This window comes from Melitaea cinxia, chromosome 9 (assembly GCF_905220565.1).
Source record: "Melitaea cinxia chromosome 9, ilMelCinx1.1, whole genome shotgun sequence".
In the NCBI taxonomy this organism is placed as follows: Eukaryota; Metazoa; Arthropoda; class Insecta; order Lepidoptera; family Nymphalidae; genus Melitaea; species Melitaea cinxia.
Genome location: NC_059402.1, coordinates 13,676,552 through 13,699,645, shown reverse-complemented (window position 1 = coordinate 13,699,645; position 23,094 = coordinate 13,676,552). Strand labels below are relative to the sequence as shown.

The following is a 23,094-nucleotide window of genomic DNA, read 5'->3' as shown; positions in this document are numbered from 1 at the left end:
CTTATTATACTACAGATCAACAGTCCTGTGACTGCCTAGTAAAACTAGGACGTGGTCCGACGCCGACGGTTTTTTTTTCTTACTAAATACTGTTTATGCAGAAGTATACACATAATTGCTTTCTAATTTCTAACATTATTATTTTTCTTATCTATGTCCATATTTACACTTATTTGCTAGTTATCATATTTATGTACACTTATGTTCTACTTACAATGTACATTTAACCTATGTTACTGTTAGTAAGGATTTTTTTTTCTTATATATATATTATTTCTTATATAGTTATTATTTATTTATCTATGTATAAATTATCTATTTCTGTTATTTACTTAAATTTCACTACATAATTATTTATTTTATTTTATAGGTACATCCACAGAATACATATCGAACATTATTTAAGATTTACTATTACATTATTATCTAATATGTATCCCATTACGGGGTACACAACATTCCACAATATATTAATGCCGTGAAGCAAGTATAATTAAAATTACTTCGCATAAAAATTAAAAGTAAAGATCCTACTTGTTAACAATAAAATTCATTTAACAAGGTCATTAATTCAAGGGCTTGTGACGTTAACAATTACCATCATAAAATACCGGTAAATAGTGATATTTTTCCGATATCTTGTTTACCGTTAACATTTTTAACGGTAATTAGATAACAGAAAGATTTTTTAACATTCCTCGATAAATAGTATCTTTAAAGCAACTTATTGTAGAGAAAACTTTTCAGATTTCTTTCCCTGTAAAAACGGTACCAGCTTGCAGTTACTTTCTGTACAACTTTACAGCATGTAATCGACAATACCATAAACAGCAAGAATTTGTCGTAAACTTACCGTTAATTTTACTATAATTATGGATATTCCAAGTCTTGAACAGAAAGTTTGGCTATCAACGATCATAAAATATATCGTATAAATCGAAACGAAACTCTCTCTTTTACTATCTTCACTAACTTATATCACCCTCACGACTTCCATTGGCCTCGTTCAATCACACTTTTTATAAAGCTCTCGTCACGCATCCCCCAGCTTACCTACTTCCCTGCAAACCAAGCGTGGGTAAAGTGTTACTTCTAAAATAAAATTATATTTGAAAGCAAAATCGTAACGAAACTTTTTGACAACTATTTTTTATCTGTTCAATTAGACCATAGGATTAGACTCATTCAAGACTCATTCTACAAATTTCAATCTGTCACAACTCAAAGTTTTGTTACGAAGTCGTTACGAAGGCAAAGGCAGGCAAAGGACTCATTGATATAAGCCATCTGTCAGCCCAGCCATATCTAAAATAAATTATTAACTTCAGTATTGCACTGTTTAACTGTTTATATATTTGTAGTTTTGGATATTCGGTAAGTTAATAAATGATGTATAAACAGTAAGTTTTGTTCCTTGACAGGTAATATAAATGACTATTTTAAAAATTGAGATGTATAAGTGTGAGCTTTTGCCTGTTTGGTGTTTTTTTTTGTTATTGAAAATGTTACAAATTGTTGTTTTTGTCATGTATTTCTGATTCAGATTTTAAATTTAAAGAGTGATATTAAAGTACCTTGAAATAACTAATACATGTTCCTATTATGAATTTTTCCTTCTACTTTTATAGGAAAATATGGAAAAAGACGAGGATATGTTTATAGTTATTGTCGGTGATGAAAATATGGACAATTCTCCCGCGCCAATACAAATTAAACAAGAAACTTTAGATGAAAATGAAGTGGAACAAGTTATTGATTACTTAAAAAACTCTGAAGATGTTCAACATTTACAAGCATTAGATAAACCTTTTGTGAAAGAAGAAATATTAGGAATTGACGACTGTAATGAATATCTTAGTGAATATACTAATAGTTATGATTTTAATGAAAAAAATAGTTTTAACTATTATGATGATGATGATAATAAATATTTCCCGAACTTCATAGAAGCACTGGTTAATGGTTTAAGTGTGACTATGTCTGATGATCTTAGTCCAGAGGAAAGTGAAAAGAAAAATGCTCACAGGACTAAATTGCTTAAACCATCACAAAGGTATTCGTATGTTAAAGAACTTCGAAATCAATTTCCAAACTTAAAGGATGACCTGTACTTGCTAACAGCCACTCTCGCGGAAATAATGAAAAATACTAAGCCTCCACCACCTCCTCAAGATTACTATATAATGAATGGGATCATGCTGGAGTAAGTATGACGGTATATAAATAAACTAGCTGTGCTCTGTGGTTGAAATTGCCTTTATTTCAGGAAAAAGTACTTAAATGGTATATAGCTTATAGAAGGTTATGAATTATCCATCACAAAAATAATTTTTCAATTCAAACTAGTAGTTTCTGAGATCAGTGTGTTCAAACAAAAAATAAACAAACAAATTCTTCAGCTTTATAATCTTAGTATAGATAGGTAATAAATATCTTCAACATACAAACACGGTCATCTGTTCCAAAGTTATGGAGCTTAATGCCAATGTTCTAGGTAACAACCAGTGGTCAGTAGTCAAAGCACTGGCTGTTGCAATGGTGGTTGCAGGTTCGATCCCCCACTCACGACAGACATTTGTATTGGCCATATAGATGTTTGACGTGGTCTGGGCGTTTGTGCTTGTGTATTGTGTATCTTCTTTCTGGACCCCCAACCCAAGAGAAAGTCCTACTGGTGGCCGTTGAGTGTTTAGCGTTTATTTATTTATTGTTTATAACTGATATACATTATATAATGTATATATTAATATGTGAAGCAAAAACTTTGCACCCCTTTTTACGAAAATTGTGTGAACAGAGGAGTATGAAATTTTGCGCACTTATAGTTTATATAGAGGAGTGCATAATGCTAATATTTTTTTATCATGCATTGATTGATTGATTGATTTTTCAACGGGCTATTCTCCGCAACTCGACGACTTAGTGCGCCTATTTTGCGTGGTAGGCTGGGGGCTTCATTCATGCCAGCCTAGCTCCTTGAGGAAGCCTAGCAGACCCCTTGCGTTGCCGACGACTTCCCGGAGCGACCTCGGTGTCCCGAGGTGTATCGCCCTGTAGTTCGCCACACTACCGCATTCCAGCAGGATGTGTGTGGCCGTTTCTTCTGCCTCCATGCACGCTCTGCATAGGGGGCTGTCTGTAACACCTAAGTTGTGTAAGTGTTTGTTGAGCAAGGCATGTCCGGTAACAGCCCCGACCAGTAGTCGGAGCTGGGCTCTCCCATAGCCGCGAAGTTTGCGGGACAATCCTGGGTTGATCGTCGGAAGAGCTTCCTTGGTCTGCCTGCAGGTGGTTAGGTTTGTCCAATATTCTTGGTGCATTACCTTGGTGTTGTGTCGCAGCTGGCTGCGCAGCCATCCGAAAGGCAGAGGTAGAATGGGTTCGGGTCCGTAGACCCTCATCTCCGATCCATTCCTCGCCAGTCGGTCAGCCGCGTCGTTGCCTCGCGATCCACTGTGGCCCTTTATCCATTGGAGGATAATGGTGTTTGTTTCACTTACCCTCGTCAGAGCTCGATGGCACTCGTATATTAGCCCCGATGTCATGGTGTCGCTCTGTAGGGCTTGCAGGACCGATCTGCTATCGGAAAGAATACGGATTGGAAAACCCTGTACCTCTCTAGCCGTGATCGCTGTTGCAGCCATTATGATTCCCATACATTCCGCCTGAAAGACGGTGTTGTGGATTCCCAATGGCGATGACATGTTGATATTCAGGTCTTCTGAGTAAACCCCAGAACCTGTACCTGTTGATGTTTTCGACCCGTCTGTGAAAATTCTCAGCTCCTTGGGGTTGATGCCTTCCCCTGGGTCTTCATGTAATTGTATTCTATATTTTTTGTCGAATACGTACTGTTTGGGTATTCTGTCGGTGACCGCTTCGATGAGCGGTTCCCTGTTCGCCAGTTCTCCAAGTATACCTGTATGTGTTACTTTTACGTTTCTCCAAAGGTTTAGCTTCCTGAGTCTTACCGCGGCCGCTCCCGCCTCCTGTTGGATAAACAGATGCAGCGGCGGCAAGCTCAGTAGGGCTTCCAGGGCCGCAGTCGGGGTGGTCCTCATGCAGCCCGTAGTCGCCATGCAAGCCAACCTTTGAAGTCGTTGTAGCTTTGCTTCGCCGGTGATTAGTTTGGTTCTCGGCCACCAAACCACTGCGCCATAGCTGATAATTGGCCTGATGACGGACTGGTACAGCCACAGAGTGATTTTCGGGGATAAACCCCATCTTTTACCTATCATTCTGCGGCACTGCCAGAAGGCTATTGTGGCCTTGTCAATCTTGCTGTTGAGATGGCTGCTCCAGTTCAGTTTGCTATCTAGAATGATTCCTAGATACTTCACCTCCGAGCTGAACTGCAGCTCCGTTCCGAACAGTCTAGGGGGATTGTAGTTCCCCAGTAGTCGTTTGTTAGTGAACATTACCTGTTCCGTCTTTCTGGGATTGACGGTAAGTTCGTTGTCTATGCACCATCTCTCCACAATCCGTAGCGCCTGTTGTGTAACATTACACACGGTACTGCTGACTCTGCCGCTAATTAGAATGGCAATATCGTCAGCATACCCGATCGTGAAGTAGTTGTGCTGGTTCAGTCTGGTTATAAGGTCATTCACCACCACGTTCCACAGTAGTGGGGAGAGCACCCCTCCCTGTGGACATCCTTTAACCACCAGTGCATGTTGTGTCCCAGATGATGTAAGTCTGATGACTCTTTTACTGAGCATGTTACCTATCCAGTCAACCATTGCCGGGTGTACACCGTGCTTAACCAGGGCCGACGAGATGCTGGTGAAGTTGGTCATGTCAAACGCACCTTCTATGTCGATGAAGGTGCCGAGACACATTGCCTTGTTTTCAATGGCCTCTTCTATTTTGCTGACCACTGCATGTAGAGCTGACTCTGTTGATTTACCTTGGCTGTACGCATGTTGGTGTGAGTGTAGGCGTACCGTAGCCAGGGCGTTTTCTCTCAGATCCCGTTCACACAACCTTTCGAGAGTCTTCAGCAGAAACGATGTTAGGCTGATAGGTCTGTGGGATTTGGGTTCGGAGTAGTCACTTTTTCCCGGTTTGGGGATGAAGATTACCTTTACCTCCCTCCACTGCTTTGGCACGTACCTGTGAGCTAAGCACGCTACCAAGACAGCGGTAAGCCTATGGGTCAGTTGGTTGCCTCCCCACTGCAGAAGTGCTGGGAAGACCCCGTCCAACCCTGGGGATTTGAAGGAGTCAAAGCTGTTGATAGCCCATCTAACTTTTGGTGGACTTACTACCTTGAGTGCATACTCCCATTGCTCCTCTGTTGGGGTCACATCCTCTTCGAGCCAATCGATCGACCGCATAATGCGGCAGCCTGGAAAATGCGTTTGCACCAGAATGGTCTCAGCTTCTTCCAGCGTGCTCGTGAAGGTGTTGTCTGGCTTTCTCAGGGAGCCCCTCAACTGGCTAGATTGGTTAACGAGAACCTTCCTTACCCTGTTGGCCTGTTCGCAGGTTTCCACGCTGCTGCAGAATTTGCGCCACGAGTCGGTACTTCTATACCTTAAACGTTTCTTGTATCTGGACTTGGCCTTCTTGTACTTGTCCCAGTCCAGATCGGCGCATGTATTCATTGCTCTGTTTAGGAGTCGCCTTACCTTTTTCCTGAGTCTTTCCAGTTCAGGCCCCCACCAGTTCACTTTGTTCTCCGGTGGGATTGATAAGGGACATGCAGTTTGGTAGGAGTCTATAATATTGTTAGTTAACATATCTACCTGTTTTTCTATCTGTCCTGTTCCCTCGAGTCTATCTGGGCATGTCTGCTCGCTGAGCAGCTGCTCCAGTCTCTCGACGTAATGCACGCGGTTGGTTTTGCGTGGGTTACGCCTAGGGACTACTGGGACTGTGTTTACCTGCACGTCGAAGCGTATCCATCTGTGGTCTGAGCACGATGCCTCATCGGATACGTGCCAGTTGGAGATGGTTCCGGAGGCCGCTTCTGTGGCTAGTGTTAGGTCGATGATTGTCCTACTACGTCTGTTCACGAATGTGGGTTCGGAGCCCACGTTCACGATCTGTAGGTTAGTCGTCATCAGATATTCAACTAAGAGCTTACCTCTTTCGTTTGTTGTTTTCATTCCCCAGAGGATGTGATGTGCATTGGAGTCAGTGCCTACAATCAGTTGCAGTCCGGACTCTTCGCAGTATGTTGTCAGCCGTGCCATGTCGTGCGGCGGTGGCGCGTCAGCCTCTGGCATGTAGGCCGACGCGATCACCATCTCCGGCAGGCTGTGGTCTTGCGTTCTGTGCAGCTTAATGGCGCAGAGATCTCTAGAACAAAAGCTCGTCAAAATTTGCGCCTGTATATCCTTAGTGATGTAAATACAGGCCCTGGTGTTTTCCGGGCCCGTATGTGCAATGAGCTTACCTCCAGCATTCCGGAGTCCGCATACCATGCCATTTCTGACCCACGGCTCTTGGATCAGCGCAATGGCTGTTGTGTTAACCTCCAACCATTTCCGCATCTGAGCCGTCGCTGTCATGCTATGGTGGAGGTTAGCTTGGAGGACCTTACAGGACGAGTGAGTCGGGTGAGCCATCTTCAGATAGCCTCTCCCCCGCCTCCTCCGTCCCTGTCCCCCCTATGGCCAGGTTGTCCAGGCCAGTTAGACAAGCCCCTTCCTCCGACTCCCGAAGCGGCTCTACCACGACCACCGATTCTTCGGTCTGGAGTTTGGGGCTCGACTGCCGCGTAGGGGGCGGCTCAGGAATGGCCGGGATTGCTCCTGACCCTTCTTCCTTCGCCTGCCCTACGCTGTCATCTGTGCCCTCCACTTGGTCTTCACGCCCCGTTGGCAGGTGCTCGGCGAATTTGCCCTTTGGACCCTGGAATTTTACGTACACCGACCCCAGCAAATAGCAGAGTCGGCGTTCGCGTTCAACCAGGGTCTGCACCACATCCTCAGGAGCGCTAAAGATCAGGAACGTGTTACCGTCCTGTCTATCGACCTTGTGGAGGACCCAGCTGTCTACCTTTGCCCACTTGTTCTGGAACCGCAGCGCGCGTCCCACCTTCCAGATGTCCGGTTGTTCACCCGGAAGCAGAACGCCGCAGCGGACCAACTTGACGAGGTCGCGCTGTCGCTTGACCGTCAGTCTAGCACCCGTGGGCAAGGTGAGCTCCGAGACTATGCGCGTGAGGTATCCCACGGTATCCTGGTCACCACACCACAGTTTCAGAGCCCCGTTTGCGTAGGTCGGTTTACCCTGAAAGACAGGGTACACCGGCTCGTCATCGGTCGCTTCTATGGAGTCCTTGAGAAGGCGCTCCTGTAGAAGGACCTGTATCTCTTGTGCGGCTTGTGCAGTCAAGGGCTCACCGGTCGCAGTTGTTACCGCAACCAGTAGGTCCGACTGCACAGCCGCAGCATAGGGGACATGGGTTCCGTCCGCTAGCTTCGGCTTTTTGGGGTCCCCCCTCGGCGACTGAGAGTCGTCGAGGCGAGCCCTTTTGGCCGGTGCCTGGGACGTACTTCCATCCCCCGCTTTGACCTTCGCCAGCGCCTCGCCGCGTTGGGCGCGACCGGTTGCCTGGTTGCCCTGGCCACCTGCCGCCCCCTTCGCAAACTTGACGGACCCCATGGGTTTGGGTTCTTTGGCTTGGGCCCTTTTTTGACGTTGGCGCTGCCTCTTGCTCTTGCGCTTAGGCTAAGGTTCGCTCCCTGGTTGGGAGGACCCTGTACCACCCACGCGTCCCGCCGACTTGCTGGGTTTCCCCTTGGCCTGTCGTCGGTCGACAAGAGTCCACGCCTCGTCAAAGCGTTGGAGGGCAGCCACCTCTTCCGCCGTCCGGGTTCCGGGTTGCCCCGGTGCCCTGTCGGCAACAAGGATGGCACCCTCTGTTGAGGACGCCGTCGACGTGGACGGCCTAGGTTCCTCCGGTTTCCCAGTTTCCCCTCGGCCACCCACGGACTTGCGTTTTGTGTGTGGTGGCGCCACCTTGGCAGCACCACCCCCGTGTTTGTGTGTGTTTGCTGAGGTCAAGGTCGACTTCGCTGCCTTGCCTCCGCTTGTGGAGGAGGGCGGTCCCAACTTCGTGGTACCGCTCCCCTGTTGTGTCTGTTGAAGTTGTAGTGGGTGTTTGGTAGACGGACCCGCGTTCGCGGTTCTCGCCACCAGTGAGGTACCATCCGGTTTCCCTTCAGGTCCCTGTGTGGGTTTGGATCTGTTTTTATCCATAGTGTGTAAGGTGTAAATTCATCCACTGCGCTCCCTACCCTCCATGGAGCCCGCAACGTTGGGGATGCCGTTTCGACACCGGGGCTACGCAGTGGGTATAGATGTGAAAGGTTGGGTTCCAAGCGCGACATCGGGAGCTGCAGATGCCCGGCTGGTGACCGCGATCCCACGGCCCCCAGTTGTTCCGAAAACCCTTGCCCCGTCAGCATGGCCGGTCCCCGTGTCCTCCCAGAGGACCCTTCCCCATCTCGCCTGCGTAAAGCACCCGGCTCATCCGTGCAGTTACGCATGTCCGTTTCCCCGCAGTGGCTAGCTACGGGGCTACCGTTTAGCCTGAAATCCGGACCAAAGAGGGCGTGTTGTCTCCCGTGGTAACAAAACCCAGACCCCGTTCGACTCAGCCCCCCAGGACTCCTTCATCCCTGCGTACGGCGATCAACTGCGCAGGACACACGCAGGTAGGCATTTGCAATTGTGATCCGCCGGGTCACCTACTATACCCGGCGGATGGCCTGTCATACTTAGCTACAGCAGTCCGGGGAAGGTGGTAGTTTGCGGCGCCCGTTACGACCACTGTATTACCAGGGTGTGCGACCCATCCCAGAAGACATGACGTCCTAAGGAATGGGTTCGCCCCCAAGCCCGTACGTCGGCGAGCTGAGGGCGACGTGGACGCGTATGGCAGACTTGACAGAGGCGAGCCGACTTAACGCCGCACACTTAAGCCCACTCGCACCCTGCCCACACCCTTTATCATGCATAAAAATACATTAAATCAATAAAGAAACATTACACACACTACCATGTATTTGACTCACAAACGCACACGCACACATACACGCACACGCGCACGCACACGCACACGCACATGCGCACGCACACACACACGCACACACACACACATACACACACAAACACACACATATATACTCTTTTATTTATTGATATAGAAGTATCGTCTTTAACAACAGAATCTTAATAATGTTCAAATCTATAATTTGAATTATGGTCTAATTTCGACCACTGGGTGACCACTAGTTTTATATAAATGCTATTATACCTAGTACATGTATAAATATGATTATAACAACCATACTCGATTAGGAATTGAACACGCAAGCCTGACATAAAAAAGTAGGGTCACAACTGCATCAATAGGCCAATAGTATATAACTGTAAATACGCTCACAGCACAATTATTATTAACTGTCCATCTACCTGTTTAAGTTCCTTCAAAATTCTATGGGAATATTAATTTATTTCGTTATTTTATAACATTGGGTTAATCTTTACGAAAACAAATGAAATATTTGGAATTCTATAAGATTACATAAAACAAAAATTAAAAAAAATGCAGTTTTCATACAAAAAATAATTAAAAAATATTAATAAAAAAAAAGTGTGCTATATTTTCTTATCCGTCTTGAATGACCTGCAACCGATTTGGTAGTCGATCTGTTATGTCTTAGATGTCACTGGATCATGACTGTTCAGTTAATTGTGCCTCTGAGTGTATAAAAGATTAATATGTAACTAAAATTTATACTTTTAATCATGTGTCACGCAAAAAACGTGCTTGCTCACAAATAAAAAAGAAACCGATTTCAATTTACATTGACAAGTAATAGAATGTAGGTAATGGTTATTGTAGGTGTATTAACTGTGGACACCACTCACAATCAATAATGGCAGCAAGTCGTCATTACCAGGAGAAGCACGGAGAGAGATATCTATTTTGTTATTCGTGTGGCGTTAATTTTAGAAGGTACGTAAATTTTTGCATTTTTTAAAATGTATCTTCACTTGTATATATCGGGACAAGGGACGATATCTTGATTTTATTACGATTTACTGTCGAAAAAAGAATGCTTCTCGCCACGTTGTGCATTTTCTTTCATAAAATTACCAACCGGCAAACATTGTCTGCCTACATATTACCTACCTAGTTACCTACTTAGTTGACGCCGCGTTAGCGCAGCGGTTACAGCCATGGATAGTACCTGTTGCGCTGGCGGTTGCGGATTCGATCCCCGCACATAACAAACATTTGTATTGGCCATACCGGTGTTTGCCGTGGTCTGGGTGTTTGTGCAGTCCTTGTGGGTCTCCCCACCGTGCCTCGAAGAGGACGTTAAGCCGTCGGTCCCAGTTGTTATTATGTACACCTGATAGCGATCATTACTCATAGTAGGGAATATATCCATCAAACCGCATTGGAGCAGCGTGGTGGATTAAGCTCTGATCCTTCTCCTACATGGGGAAAGAGGCTTATGCCCAGTAGTGGGATATTACAGGCTGAAGCGTTAAACATTGTCTGCCGTATGGATAGAGACACACTTATTACTAATATGTACTAAAAATAGCCCACGAACTAATTCATCAGATTTAACAAGTATAAACAACAAAAATTCATAAAGAAATTGATTCATTCTTGGATTTAATGGTTTCATCAAAATCAGTCAAGCCATTTTGGAGGAGTTCAATAATATATACTGTGAGACGAAATTTTTATATTTAATACGTAACATTTAATTGACATTATCAATGAGGAAAATCCGAGCCAGTCATCCAAAGTCAGGCCCCAATGTTTCAGCCTGTTGTGAATAAAAATGTAATTAAAGATAGGTTGAGCAAAACACATTGTATGTGTCAAAGCTACAACAATATTCTTAAATGTTCTTCAAACTTTTTGTTGACATAATTATATCGTAAAACTTGCTTCTGCCTGCGACTTCGTCCGCGTGGAATACTTACTTTGGCCTAACACCAATCATATTATGTCCAAAATTATACTTTAGCAAAAATAGTCATAATTATATGCTTTGCTGTGTAGTTACGGCAGTAAGAATATAGCCACCCTCTCTCCTCCCGTGAATGTCGTAAGAGGCGACCACCTTGGAACTAAAAAGCCGACCGATGGCGGGATAACCATCCAATTGCTGGCTTTGAAATACACAGACCGGAAACGGGCAGCAGCGTCTTCGGTGCGACAAAGCCAGCCCTGCGGTCACCAAGCCGCCTGCCCAGCGTGGTGACTATGGGCAAAACGCATGAGTTCACGCCATTTTTTGAGCGAACTTGTCCTATAGGCTTATGACCAGCAGTGTGCTGTATGAAGTGATTGCTAAATAGTGTTTTTCTGGCATGTTTCAGTGCAACAAATCTGTACAAACATGAGAAGCGTTGCGACGCTCCCGACGCTGCGGTAGTACTGCGCGCCCGCGCCTTAGCACTTGGTCGCAAAGGACGGTCAAGGCCCTACATACCAACGTTTACAGACGATAAGCCTAAAAAGTAAGCAAAATATTTATATTTCTTATTTATGTTTTTAATATACATGTATATGAAAATGTCTGATTTGTCAAGGATAAAGCCATATCGGGTACAATGTTTCTAAATAATGTGCTTGTTAATCAACATTTAAAGAAACTTATAATAATAAGTTTCTTTAAATGTTGATTTAAAGAAAGATACTTATACACTTTTTTTATACATTAAAAGAAAAATATAGTACAAAAGCATTTTAATTGAACGTCGTGATTTTAATTCTAGGATTATACTGAATTTTCGTTCAAATTAATCTCACGGTGAAGTTTTTTTAATTGTGCCAAACATATATAAATATGTCTGGCAGGAGCATTACAAGCATGTCGCCAACCCTATCTTTGACTCTCTCTGTGGTGAGTAAAGAGCTCTCGCTAACTTACTACAGGAACACTCAACTACTTGTGAGAAATATTACTTAGCTGTGATTTTCTGTAAGGTTGAAATACTTCCTCAGTCGGGCTGTTCCATATTTTGAGTAAGAAATCTCTTGCAGTGTCCTGCCTCAGAAAAATTAAATGCATGTTTTTGTAGATTATTTAGCATTTGTTATTTATGTAAATTACATTTATTTGTATTACACATATACTGACTATTACTATTTAATTTATAAAATACTAGGGAATCGCTCTGGCTTCGCACGGATGCAATGCTGATACAAAAAATAAAATAAATATTTGCAATGTAAGCGCAAAATTTTTATTAATTTATGACATCACAGTAGAAAGCTCTGAAACTATCAATGTCCCTCTACTATATTATACATATTATAAACCTTCCTCTGGAATTACTCTATTTACTAAAGAAAACCGCATCAAAAACCGTTGCGTAGTTTTAAAGATTTAAGCATGCACATATTTATATATTTATTACACAATACCCATAGAATACGACAGATTTGACATTAGCTCGTTCTCTTGTGATTTTTACACTGACCTCTAATTTCATTGTCATTATAAAGAAATGGTTTAGAAGGTCTTTACCGCGCATGTTCAAGAATTTTGTCAAGACTAGAAGAGATGTAATTTTAGTTGTACGACATATTTAATTCATCACTTCAGCCTATCGTTGTCCACCGCTGGACATAGACCTCCACAAGTTCGCGCCAAAAATGGCGTGAACTTGTGTTTATTGATAAGTTATTCTTTAATTGGGAAATTTTAACATACAGTGCTATATAGTACAGTAGGCCAAACAGGTTCGAGTGCTCCGAGTGCTCGGCGTCGTTCAGCAGCAAGTACACCCTGCGCGCCCACCTGCACACGCACCGCGGCGAGCGCCCGCACCGCTGCCGCCTGTGCGCCGCCGCCTACACGTCGCGCAACGCGCTGTCCGTGAGTGGAACGTCCCACTGTCGGCCATAGGCCTCTTTCTCCATGCAGAAGGGTCGGAGCTTAATCCATCAAGCTGCTCCACTGCGAGTTTTTTTTATATAACTTGGTCGGCAAACAAGCGTACGGCTCACATGATGGTAAGAGATTACCGTAGCTTATAGACGCCTGCAACACCAGAAGCATCGCAAGCGCGTTGCCGACCCAATCCCCAATCCCCCCCAGGAGCTCTGGTCACCTTACTCACCAACAGGAACACAATATTGCTTGAAAACAGTATTATTTTGCTGTGATCTTCTGTAAGGTCGAGGTACTACCCCAGTCGGGCTGCTCCATATTTTGAGCATGAAAACCCGAAAGAAATATTTGTAAGAATCAAATATCAATCCCAAGCGGGAATCGAACCCGTAAACCTTCGGTGTTTTAGGCGAATACAAGCACCACTACACCAGAGCGGTAAATACATTACATGGCTTAATAGCCATTTCTTCCAAACAACCCAACTTGATTCATTAACATTCAAAATACACTCAACGCACTACAGTCATACAAAACATACTCAACACGTTCGTCGCACTACATAATTTCAACCCCACACTCAAGCCACATTTTCAATGCATACTTATTGCAATAGATTCACTACACACGTTCAATACACACTTAACGCATTCTATGAATTACGCGATTCAAAACTCACTCAACGCACTACACACATTCAAAACACATTCATTGCACTGCATACATTCAGCAAACATTCAGTGCACAATTTCAAAGCATACTTAACTTACTAAATACACAACACACGTTCAGTATACAATTAAAACATTCGATGGACGACGGATATTCAAAAACCACTCAATAACACATTCAATACACTCTATGTTCACTGGATACTATAAAAATATCATCATATTTTATTTAACTTGAATTGGACGATAGATTACGATTCTAAATAAAGGTGTTAGAATAGGTAATACGTGAAACACTATTTTGGATATTAGTATTGTCTAAATTAGTCTTGTTAATGTATAAGTAATAATGTACTGATAAGTATGTTACTGGGATAATTGTACAGTCTAGTACTAGAACAGATAAAGAGGAGGAAAAAATATTTCTTGATTGAAAGAAATTAAGAAACATCAAAAATTGTATTTTATTCTATATTCATTTTTTTTTTTTTTTTTTAATTCTTTGTTTCTTTTATCAACTCTTTTTACACTTCCCTACCGCTTCTCATTTTCTACGCCCTGTACACCCTAAGGTTGTCTGGAAGAAATAGGTCTAAGCGATAAGACCGCCTTTGTACATCTTTCTTTGTATATGTCACTTTTCTGTAACGTTTCTTTGTTGGTGAACAATAGAGAGTATTTATTATTATTTGCTATAACTTTTATCCTTTTTAGAGACACATGAAGAAACACACCGATGTAGAGTACATTTGCGACCACTGCAAGCGCAGCTTTAAGGTGAAAGCGGCTCTCGTCGTGCACCTGTACACACACAGACGTGAGTCTAAACAAATACTTATGAGTACCACAATACGGTATTAAATCTATTTAAGATTTATCCTGTAATATAAACTTACATAAACTACCATGTTGTACATTTGAAAATAAATAATTTCTAGCCCTGGTGGAAATATTTGTTTGAAAAAAATGTTAAAAAATCTTATAGTCTTCATAACTCTGCAAAAAATCATAAAAAAATCTTCACAAGTCTTAATAAGGCTTTTAAAATAATAAGTCTCTATAACTCTGTAAGACTGAAACGATCAAATATTCTCTGAAATTCACAGACTTCATTCCGAAGTCCGAACTTATTCTTTTAAAAGTCTTATTGAGACTTATAAAAAATTATAAAAAAAAACACAAACAAATATTTCCACCAGGTCTATAGGTCAAAAAAAATCACAAACAAATATTTCCACCAGGTCGGTCGATGATCTTGGACTATAATGACTTTTAAGCTTCATAGTTTCGATAGTTAAAACGGTTGAAACATCTGTCGGATACCGTGTTCCAGCGGAGAAGAGGTTCGGGTGCGCGGAGTGCCCGAAGCGCTACTCGCAGAAGGCGGCGCTGCAGCTGCACGTGCGGCGCGCGCACCGCCGCCTGCCGCCGCCCTGCGCCTGCCGCCTGTGCCCCCGGAGGTCCTTACTACCTTACTAGCTCCCCGCATGCGCGGAGTGCCCGCAGCGCTACTCGCAGAAGGCGGCGCTGCAGCTGCACGTGCGGCGCGCGCACCGCCGCCTGCCGCCGCCCTGCGCCTGCCGCCTGTGCCCCCGGAGGTCCTTACTACCTTACTAGCTCCCCGCATGCGCGGAGTGCCCGCAGCGCTACTCGCAGAAGGCGGCGCTGCAGCTGCACGTGCGGCGCGCGCACCGCCGCCTGCCGCCGCCCTGCGCCTGCCGCCTGTGCCCCCGGAGGTCCTTACTACCTTACTAGCTCCCCGCATGCGCGGAGTGCCCGCAGCGCTACTCGCAGAAGGCGGCGCTGCAGCTGCACGTGCGGCGCGCGCACCGCCGCCTGCCGCCGCCCTGCGCCTGCCGCCTGTGCCCCCGGAGGTCCTTACTACCTTACTAGCTCCCCGCATGCGCGGAGTGCCCGCAGCGCTACTCGCAGAAGGCGGCGCTGCAGCTGCACGTGCGGCGCGCGCACCGCCGCCTGCCGCCGCCCTGCGCCTGCCGCCTGTGCCCCCGGAGGTCCTTACTACCTTACTAGCTCCCCGCATGCGCGGAGTGCCCGCAGCGCTACTCGCAGAAGGCGGCGCTGCAGCTGCACGTGCGGCGCGCGCACCGCCGCCTGCCGCCGCCCTGCGCCTGCCGCCTGTGCCCCCGGAGGTCCTTACTACCTTACTAGCTCCCCGCATGCGCGGAGTGCCCGCAGCGCTACTCGCAGAAGGCGGCGCTGCAGCTGCACGTGCGGCGCGCGCACCGCCGCCTGCCGCCGCCCTGCGCCTGCCGCCTGTGCCCCCGGAGGTCCTTACTACCTTACTAGCTCCCCGCATGCGCGGAGTGCCCGCAGCGCTACTCGCAGAAGGCGGCGCTGCAGCTGCACGTGCGGCGCGCGCACCGCCGCCTGCCGCCGCCCTGCGCCTGCCGCCTGTGCCCCCGGAGGTCCTTACTACCTTACTAGCTCCCCGCATGCGCGGAGTGCCCGCAGCGCTACTCGCAGAAGGCGGCGCTGCAGCTGCACGTGCGGCGCGCGCACCGCCGCCTGCCGCCGCCCTGCGCCTGCCGCCTGTGCCCCCGGAGGTCCTTACTACCTTACTAGCTCCCCGCATGCGCGGAGTGCCCGCAGCGCTACTCGCAGAAGGCGGCGCTGCAGCTGCACGTGCGGCGCGCGCACCGCCGCCTGCCGCCGCCCTGCGCCTGCCGCCTGTGCCCCCGGAGGTCCTTACTACCTTACTAGCTCCCCGCATGCGCGGAGTGCCCGCAGCGCTACTCGCAGAAGGCGGCGCTGCAGCTGCACGTGCGGCGCGCGCACCGCCGCCTGCCGCCGCCCTGCGCCTGCCGCCTGTGCCCCCGGAGGTCCTTACTACCTTACTAGCTCCCCGCATGCGCGGAGTGCCCGCAGCGCTACTCGCAGAAGGCGGCGCTGCAGCTGCACGTGCGGCGCGCGCACCGCCGCCTGCCGCCGCCCTGCGCCTGCCGCCTGTGCCCCCGGAGGTCCTTACTACCTTACTAGCTCCCCGCATGCGCGGAGTGCCCGCAGCGCTACTCGCAGAAGGCGGCGCTGCAGCTGCACGTGCGGCGCGCGCACCGCCGCCTGCCGCCGCCCTGCGCCTGCCGCCTGTGCCCCCGGAGGTCCTTACTACCTTACTAGCTCCCCGCATGCGCGGAGTGCCCGCAGCGCTACTCGCAGAAGGCGGCGCTGCAGCTGCACGTGCGGCGCGCGCACCGCCGCCTGCCGCCGCCCTGCGCCTGCCGCCTGTGCCCCCGGAGGTCCTTACTACCTTACTAGCTCCCCGCATGCGCGGAGTGCCCGCAGCGCTACTCGCAGAAGGCGGCGCTGCAGCTGCACGTGCGGCGCGCGCACCGCCGCCTGCCGCCGCCCTGCGCCTGCCGCCTGTGCCCCCGGAGGTCCTTACTACCTTACTAGCTCCCCGCATGCGCGGAGTGCCCGCAGCGCTACTCGCAGAAGGCGGCGCTGCAGCTGCACGTGCGGCGCGCGCACCGCCGCCTGCCGCCGCCCTGCGCCTGCCGCCTGTGCCCCCGGAGGTCCTTACTACCTTACTAGCTCCCCGCATGCGCGGAGTGCCCGCAGCGCTACTCGCAGAAGGCGGCGCTGCAGCTGCACGTGCGGCGCGCGCACCGCCGCCTGCCGCCGCCCTGCGCCTGCCGCCTGTGCCCCCGGAGGTCCTTACTACCTTACTAGCTCCCCGCATGCGCGGAGTGCCCGCAGCGCTACTCGCAGAAGGCGGCGCTGCAGCTGCACGTGCGGCGCGCGCACCGCCGCCTGCCGCCGCCCTGCGCCTGCCGCCTGTGCCCCCGGAGGTCCTTACTACCTTACTAGCTCCCCGCATGCGCGGAGTGCCCGCAGCGCTACTCGCAGAAGGCGGCGCTGCAGCTGCACGTGCGGCGCGCGCACCGCCGCCTGCCGCCGCCCTGCGCCTGCCGCCTGTGCCCCCGGAGGTCCTTACTACCTTACTAGCTCCCCGCATGCGCGGAGTGCCCGCAGCGCTACTCGCAGAAGGCGGCGCTGCAGCTGCACGTGCGGCGCGCGCACCGCCGCCTGCCGCCGCCCTGCGCCTGCCGCCTGTGCCCCCGGAGGTCCTTACTACCTTACTAGCTCCCCGCATGCGCGGAGTGCCCGCAGCGCTACTCGCAGAAGGCGGCGCTGCAGCTGCACGTGCGGCGCGCGCACCGCCGCCTGCCGCCGCCCTGCGCCTGCCGCCTGTGCCCCCGGAGGTCCTTACTACCTTACTAGCTCCCCGCATGCGCGGAGTGCCCGCAGCGCTACTCGCAGAAGGCGGCGCTGCAGCTGCACGTGCGGCGCGCGCACCGCCGCCTGCCGCCGCCCTGCGCCTGCCGCCTGTGCCCCCGGAGGTCCTTACTACCTTACTAGCTCCCCGCATGCGCGGAGTGCCCGCAGCGCTACTCGCAGAAGGCGGCGCTGCAGCTGCACGTGCGGCGCGCGCACCGCCGCCTGCCGCCGCCCTGCGCCTGCCGCCTGTGCCCCCGGAGGTCCTTACTACCTTACTAGCTCCCCGCATGCGCGGAGTGCCCGCAGCGCTACTCGCAGAAGGCGGCGCTGCAGCTGCACGTGCGGCGCGCGCACCGCCGCCTGCCGCCGCCCTGCGCCTGCCGCCTGTGCCCCCGGAGGTCCTTACTACCTTACTAGCTCCCCGCATGCGCGGAGTGCCCGCAGCGCTACTCGCAGAAGGCGGCCCCCGCAAACGTTGCTTTGCCGTATATCTTATTTGTACTGTGTGGCTACGGGTACTGTGTGGCTACGGTACTAAAGAATATAGCCATCCCCTCTCTTCCCGTGGGTGTCGTAAGAGGCGACTAAGGGATAACACAGTTCCGCTACCACCTCGTAACTTAAAAAGCCGACCGGTGGCGGGATAACCACCCAAATGTTGGCTTTGAAATACACAAGCCGAAGACGGGCAGCAGCGTCTTCGGTGCGACAAAGCCAGCCCTGCGGTCACCAACCCGCCTGCCCAGCGTGGTGACTATGGGCAAAACACATAAGTTCACGTTATTTTTGGCGTAAACTTGTGGAGGCATAGGTCCAGCAGTGGACTGTATAGGCTGTAATGATATCTTATTAACCCGCTTAATCCCCCCCTCCTTATAACTTAGGGGTATGAAAAATAGATGTTGGCCGATTCTCAGACCTACCCGATATGCCCACAAAATTTTATTAAAATCGGTCGAGCCGTTTCTGAGGAGTTCAATGTTTAACACTATGACACGAGAATTTTATATATTAGATAACTAAAGTCTGTTCAACGAGAAGAGATACCAAATGTAAAAAAAGCCCATCATTTTTTCGTAGCGACGACGGAACAGACAAAATGTAGTCTATCTCTTTCTATCTTGTTTCTTTGCTATCTGCTGCACGTCTCTCTGCAAAGTCGAACGATATTTTTACTGGCCTTGAAAACAATCGGACCGCGTACGGCCCTTTGAATTTGTATTATTTATTTTTATTTCATTTCGTGTCCTGAAGCGCTTTTTCAGTAATTACAAAATATAAATATATTTTACATTTAAAATTTTTGTTTAAGTAAAAAAAAAAGGTTACAAAACCCTGCATAGTTGAATGACCTCGCATTTGGTTTGTTTACATTTGGTATCTCGGCTCGTTGAACGCACTATAGGTCGGCAAACAAGCATACGGATCACCTGGTGATAAGCGATTACCGTAGCTAGATGCTAGACGACTGCAACACCAGCAGATCGCAAGCGCGTTGCCGACCCTATCCCCAATTCCCCTCAGGACCCCTGATCACCTTACTCACCAACAGGAACACAACATGCTTGAAAATAGAATTATTTAGCTGTGATCTCCTCTAAGGTCGAGGTACTGCCCCAGTCAGGCTGTTCCATATTTCAAGTAGGAAGTTTTCTGCTGTGCCCTATCTCAGTTAATTAATAATATAATAATAACTAGCTGACCCCGCAAACTTTGTTTGCCATATATGTTATTAACCCCCTTAATCCCCCACCTTTTAACTTAGGGGTATGAAAAATAGATTCTCTGACTGCCCGAAACACAAAATTTCATAAAAATCGGTCAAGCCGTTTTGGAGAAGTAACATTATGACAAGAGAATTTTATATATAAAATACATTCTTTGTTATATAACCATCCATTGACATAGTGCTCTTAGAACTATACTTTAATATGTTTCTTCGATTTGTTTCTTACAAAAATATAGTGGTCATAGGGGGGGATTATTATTATCTAACAAACCACATGAGGTTAGGAGGTATACATTCCTCATGCTGTAGCTCATACTATATTGAGGACGGTCATAAGAAGTTTCATTTTTTTTTTGGAAGTCTAGAAACTAGAAATACTAATCGTAACCTACATTATACATTTTTTCTGTGATTGAACCTTTGCATGAACCACAAATGAAATCATGAAATAGAAAAAAATAATAATGCTTGTATTTCGTCAAATGAATAGATTTTCTTGCATTACTGTAACTATATATACAGTTTTTCAAAAAAAAAAAAAAAAAACGATTTGAAAAATACCCACTCTAGCGTCTTTTTGATCAACTATCTCAGAACAGCCAGATGACAGACTGAAATTATGCCAATGGTTAAGTCTCCCCAATGTTGCCATATAAATCATTTTCAAAATATCTTTCTGGGGCCGCTGACCCTACCTTATCTTGTTAGACCCCTACCTGACCCTTTCATATACATAGAGCTTCTAAATTGTAGCAATATAATAATAATAATACACTACTTTAAGCGTTCTTTGTAATTATTATCACTTTCTATGCGAGCTAAGCCGCGGGCAACTGCTAGTTATAAATATAAGAATTTTAAATAATACTAGACTACTATAGTAACCTAACGTCGAACGCTGTGTCTGTTTTATGCAACAGACAAAATATTTTAAATAGCATTAGTTTTGGTTTCTGTTACTCTGATGTGCATAGGCCAGAATGATTTTATTGTAGTTGATATTATTAGACATGCTGACTTTTTTGTGGTTCAGACGCTCGTGTTTGTTTTGAACACTTGTAAGTAAACTTACTTCTAAATATTACAGATACCCGCGGATGTCAATGCTCAAAGAACATATGAAGAAGATGCACGGAATGATGATCGTGACACGAAAGGTAACATTTTTATTACCTTCGCAACTTTTAGTATTACTTTAGAAAAACTTTTTAATATTACCTACATTTTGTATGGGATATACAAATATTTGTAGGACCCATACATAGGGTCATATAAGTGTTTCTTTCATGTCGTATGTGTTTTTGTGAGAACTCGACACATAATATTTGTCTCTACTAAATTCCATTCATTTTAAACGTTTATTATTTATTATAGTGGGATACGCATACTCATACGGTCATAGGCCTCTTTCCCTATGTAGAAGAAAGATCAGAGCATAATCCACCACGCTGCTACAATGCGGGTTGGCGGATATAGTGGGATAGTTTAGTATAAACCGGCCCACAAAAAAAGTGACCGTACCTTTGACCAGACCCGGAAGGGTTTTTTATTTCAATTCGCTGAGTCTGAATCCGTTTAGTCCCAACACCCTGTTTGAGTAAATTCCAAAAAAAAAAAAAAACGTTAATAATAGCTAAATTCGCAAAAATGCATTTATGAATTTTTTTTTAATCTAACCTAAGTTTTTATGTATTTCAATGCTTTGAGCCGTTGAACCCAAATCAAAAGTTGGTTCTTCACGTCGACCCACTAAAGGAGAATGATACGATTCCATACATTCTTGGGCCAAAATGTAATGAAATGAAAATGGTATCAATTAATGCATTTAGGCTTATTGCTTCCTCGCTGAAAATTATCTATATTTTGGCTATCTGAGAGTGGAGTTATTAGACTTTTTATAAAAGTGAGGTTATGTTACAATGTCTATAAAAAAATGCGATCACTAAGTTCTTGTAGCATTAATATTTGTTATATTTAGTGAAGACTGTTTGAAAACTCACTACGAATATTGATATACACTTGAAACCATAAATAAATATCAGGAATGGACTCAGAATGCATCGGAAAACAGTAAACATGAAACGAGTGACGGACACAGTATTATTGTTAGTCACTTGGTTAGTCAGCTTTCAAAGCTGTCATTAAAAATATGATTTATTTTAAATCGATATGAAATCGATAATCATTTTGGTTTATCAGATATTAATTGATATTGTCCATATTAATGTAACTTTATTTAAATGCACTTTATTGTTTACAGCTTTAATTGTGCATCTAAATATCTTGAATTAATTAACTAGTGCAAACCTTTTTTTTAAATTCTGTAATCGATTATAGTTGAATCGATACCCAAATAATTTGATGAAAACTATCTTTCTCAATTTTCTCCGCTTCTAGATTCAGAATTGAGCTGATATTTTATATTTTAAAATAAAAAAATATGACCAATTTTTTAAACAATATCTCTACTCATTACATTTTGGCCCAAAAGTCCCATTCTCCTTTAAAGTAAATTGCAAAAAACCTCTAAAAATCGCTAATTAAATCATTCATACATTTCATCATTTAATTTTTCCAAATAGGTGGAAACTGTTTTATGGCCAATTTTCAGATCTTCAGAACTATAACGTAACTCGTAACTACTCAAACATTGAGCTAGATATTCACTTTTTCAAAAATGTCTACCATTATCCGTAACTGGGCATTACATAACATTTCCTTACTGAAAAAGCTTAAACCAATTTTGTGCTACTCTTACTGACACTGCATTAGGTCTATTATAAAAGTCACAAATTTTTTTCGCGGCTTGAGTCGCATTTTTCCCTTTCTTAAAGTATTTTTTTTTAAATGTACCAAATTTCTTGGTTGGGAGATTTTGGCGGACAGAAAAAGAAATGAAAAGTGGCGGGAATATATTTTTTCTTTTAATTTTTTTTTTTAAAATTACCTTTTCGTATCTAAACCATCCAATTACAAACAATACAACCAAAAAGATTTTATTGCAACTTTAATTTATAATATTTATTTATTATACGTATATTTGTCGAAAAAAATGTAGCGTCGCAGAATAACTTATCGTAAGTCCTTTGCAGATGTTCTTCAAGAATTTACCAACATTGTCAACGACGCAGATCAACCAAGCCAAATTAGTGTTTAAAAATGAAGTTGATAACCAACAGCCTTACTTTATAACGCAAAGTGTCGAAAATCACAAAAGTTAACGCCAAAGTGATAGACTTAATAGTGTACTCTTTACTATTGGAGAAAATATTATTACTATAAATAATTTAAAATGAAATTCAGTATATTTGAAATTATTTTTGTGTATGATTTTTGATATTTGTTTTGTGATTTTAGAAGATTTTAAAATGTTCTTGTCAATATATGGCGATAAAGGCACACGAGACTTACAAGTATCGTGTGCCTTTTTTCTATATTAGATACTAGCATAATTATTTAATTTTACTTATTTATTTTAATTGATTTTTGAAAATGAATAAAATTTATTTGGAATGTAAATAAACAGAAATTTGCAAGAGATAGTTTTGGAATGTATGAAAACATTAGCGTA

General features: G+C 45.7%; 1 protein-coding gene and 1 long non-coding RNA gene across 2 annotated transcripts; one reads left to right on the top strand and one right to left on the bottom strand.

Annotated features, from left to right (window-relative positions):
* Positions 1-1,181: 1,181 nt before the first annotated feature.
* On the top strand, positions 1,182-22,821 carry LOC123656614 (zinc finger protein 37 homolog). The gene is given in 9 exon segments (XM_045592283.1): positions 1,182-1,374; positions 1,629-2,203; positions 9,866-9,979; positions 11,368-11,508; positions 12,710-12,872; positions 14,273-14,375; positions 14,892-15,018; positions 20,611-20,680; positions 22,616-22,821. Coding segments are annotated over 8 exon segments (1,416 nt in total). The 5' UTR covers positions 1,182-1,374; positions 1,629-1,634; the 3' UTR covers positions 22,745-22,821.
* On the bottom strand, positions 14,004-14,542 carry LOC123656616. Its single transcript, XR_006743565.1, has 2 exons — positions 14,455-14,542; positions 14,004-14,359 (listed from the first exon to the last, which is right to left on the bottom strand). It is a non-coding gene; the product is annotated as an uncharacterized LOC123656616 (long non-coding RNA).
* Positions 22,822-23,094: the final 273 nt, after the last annotated feature.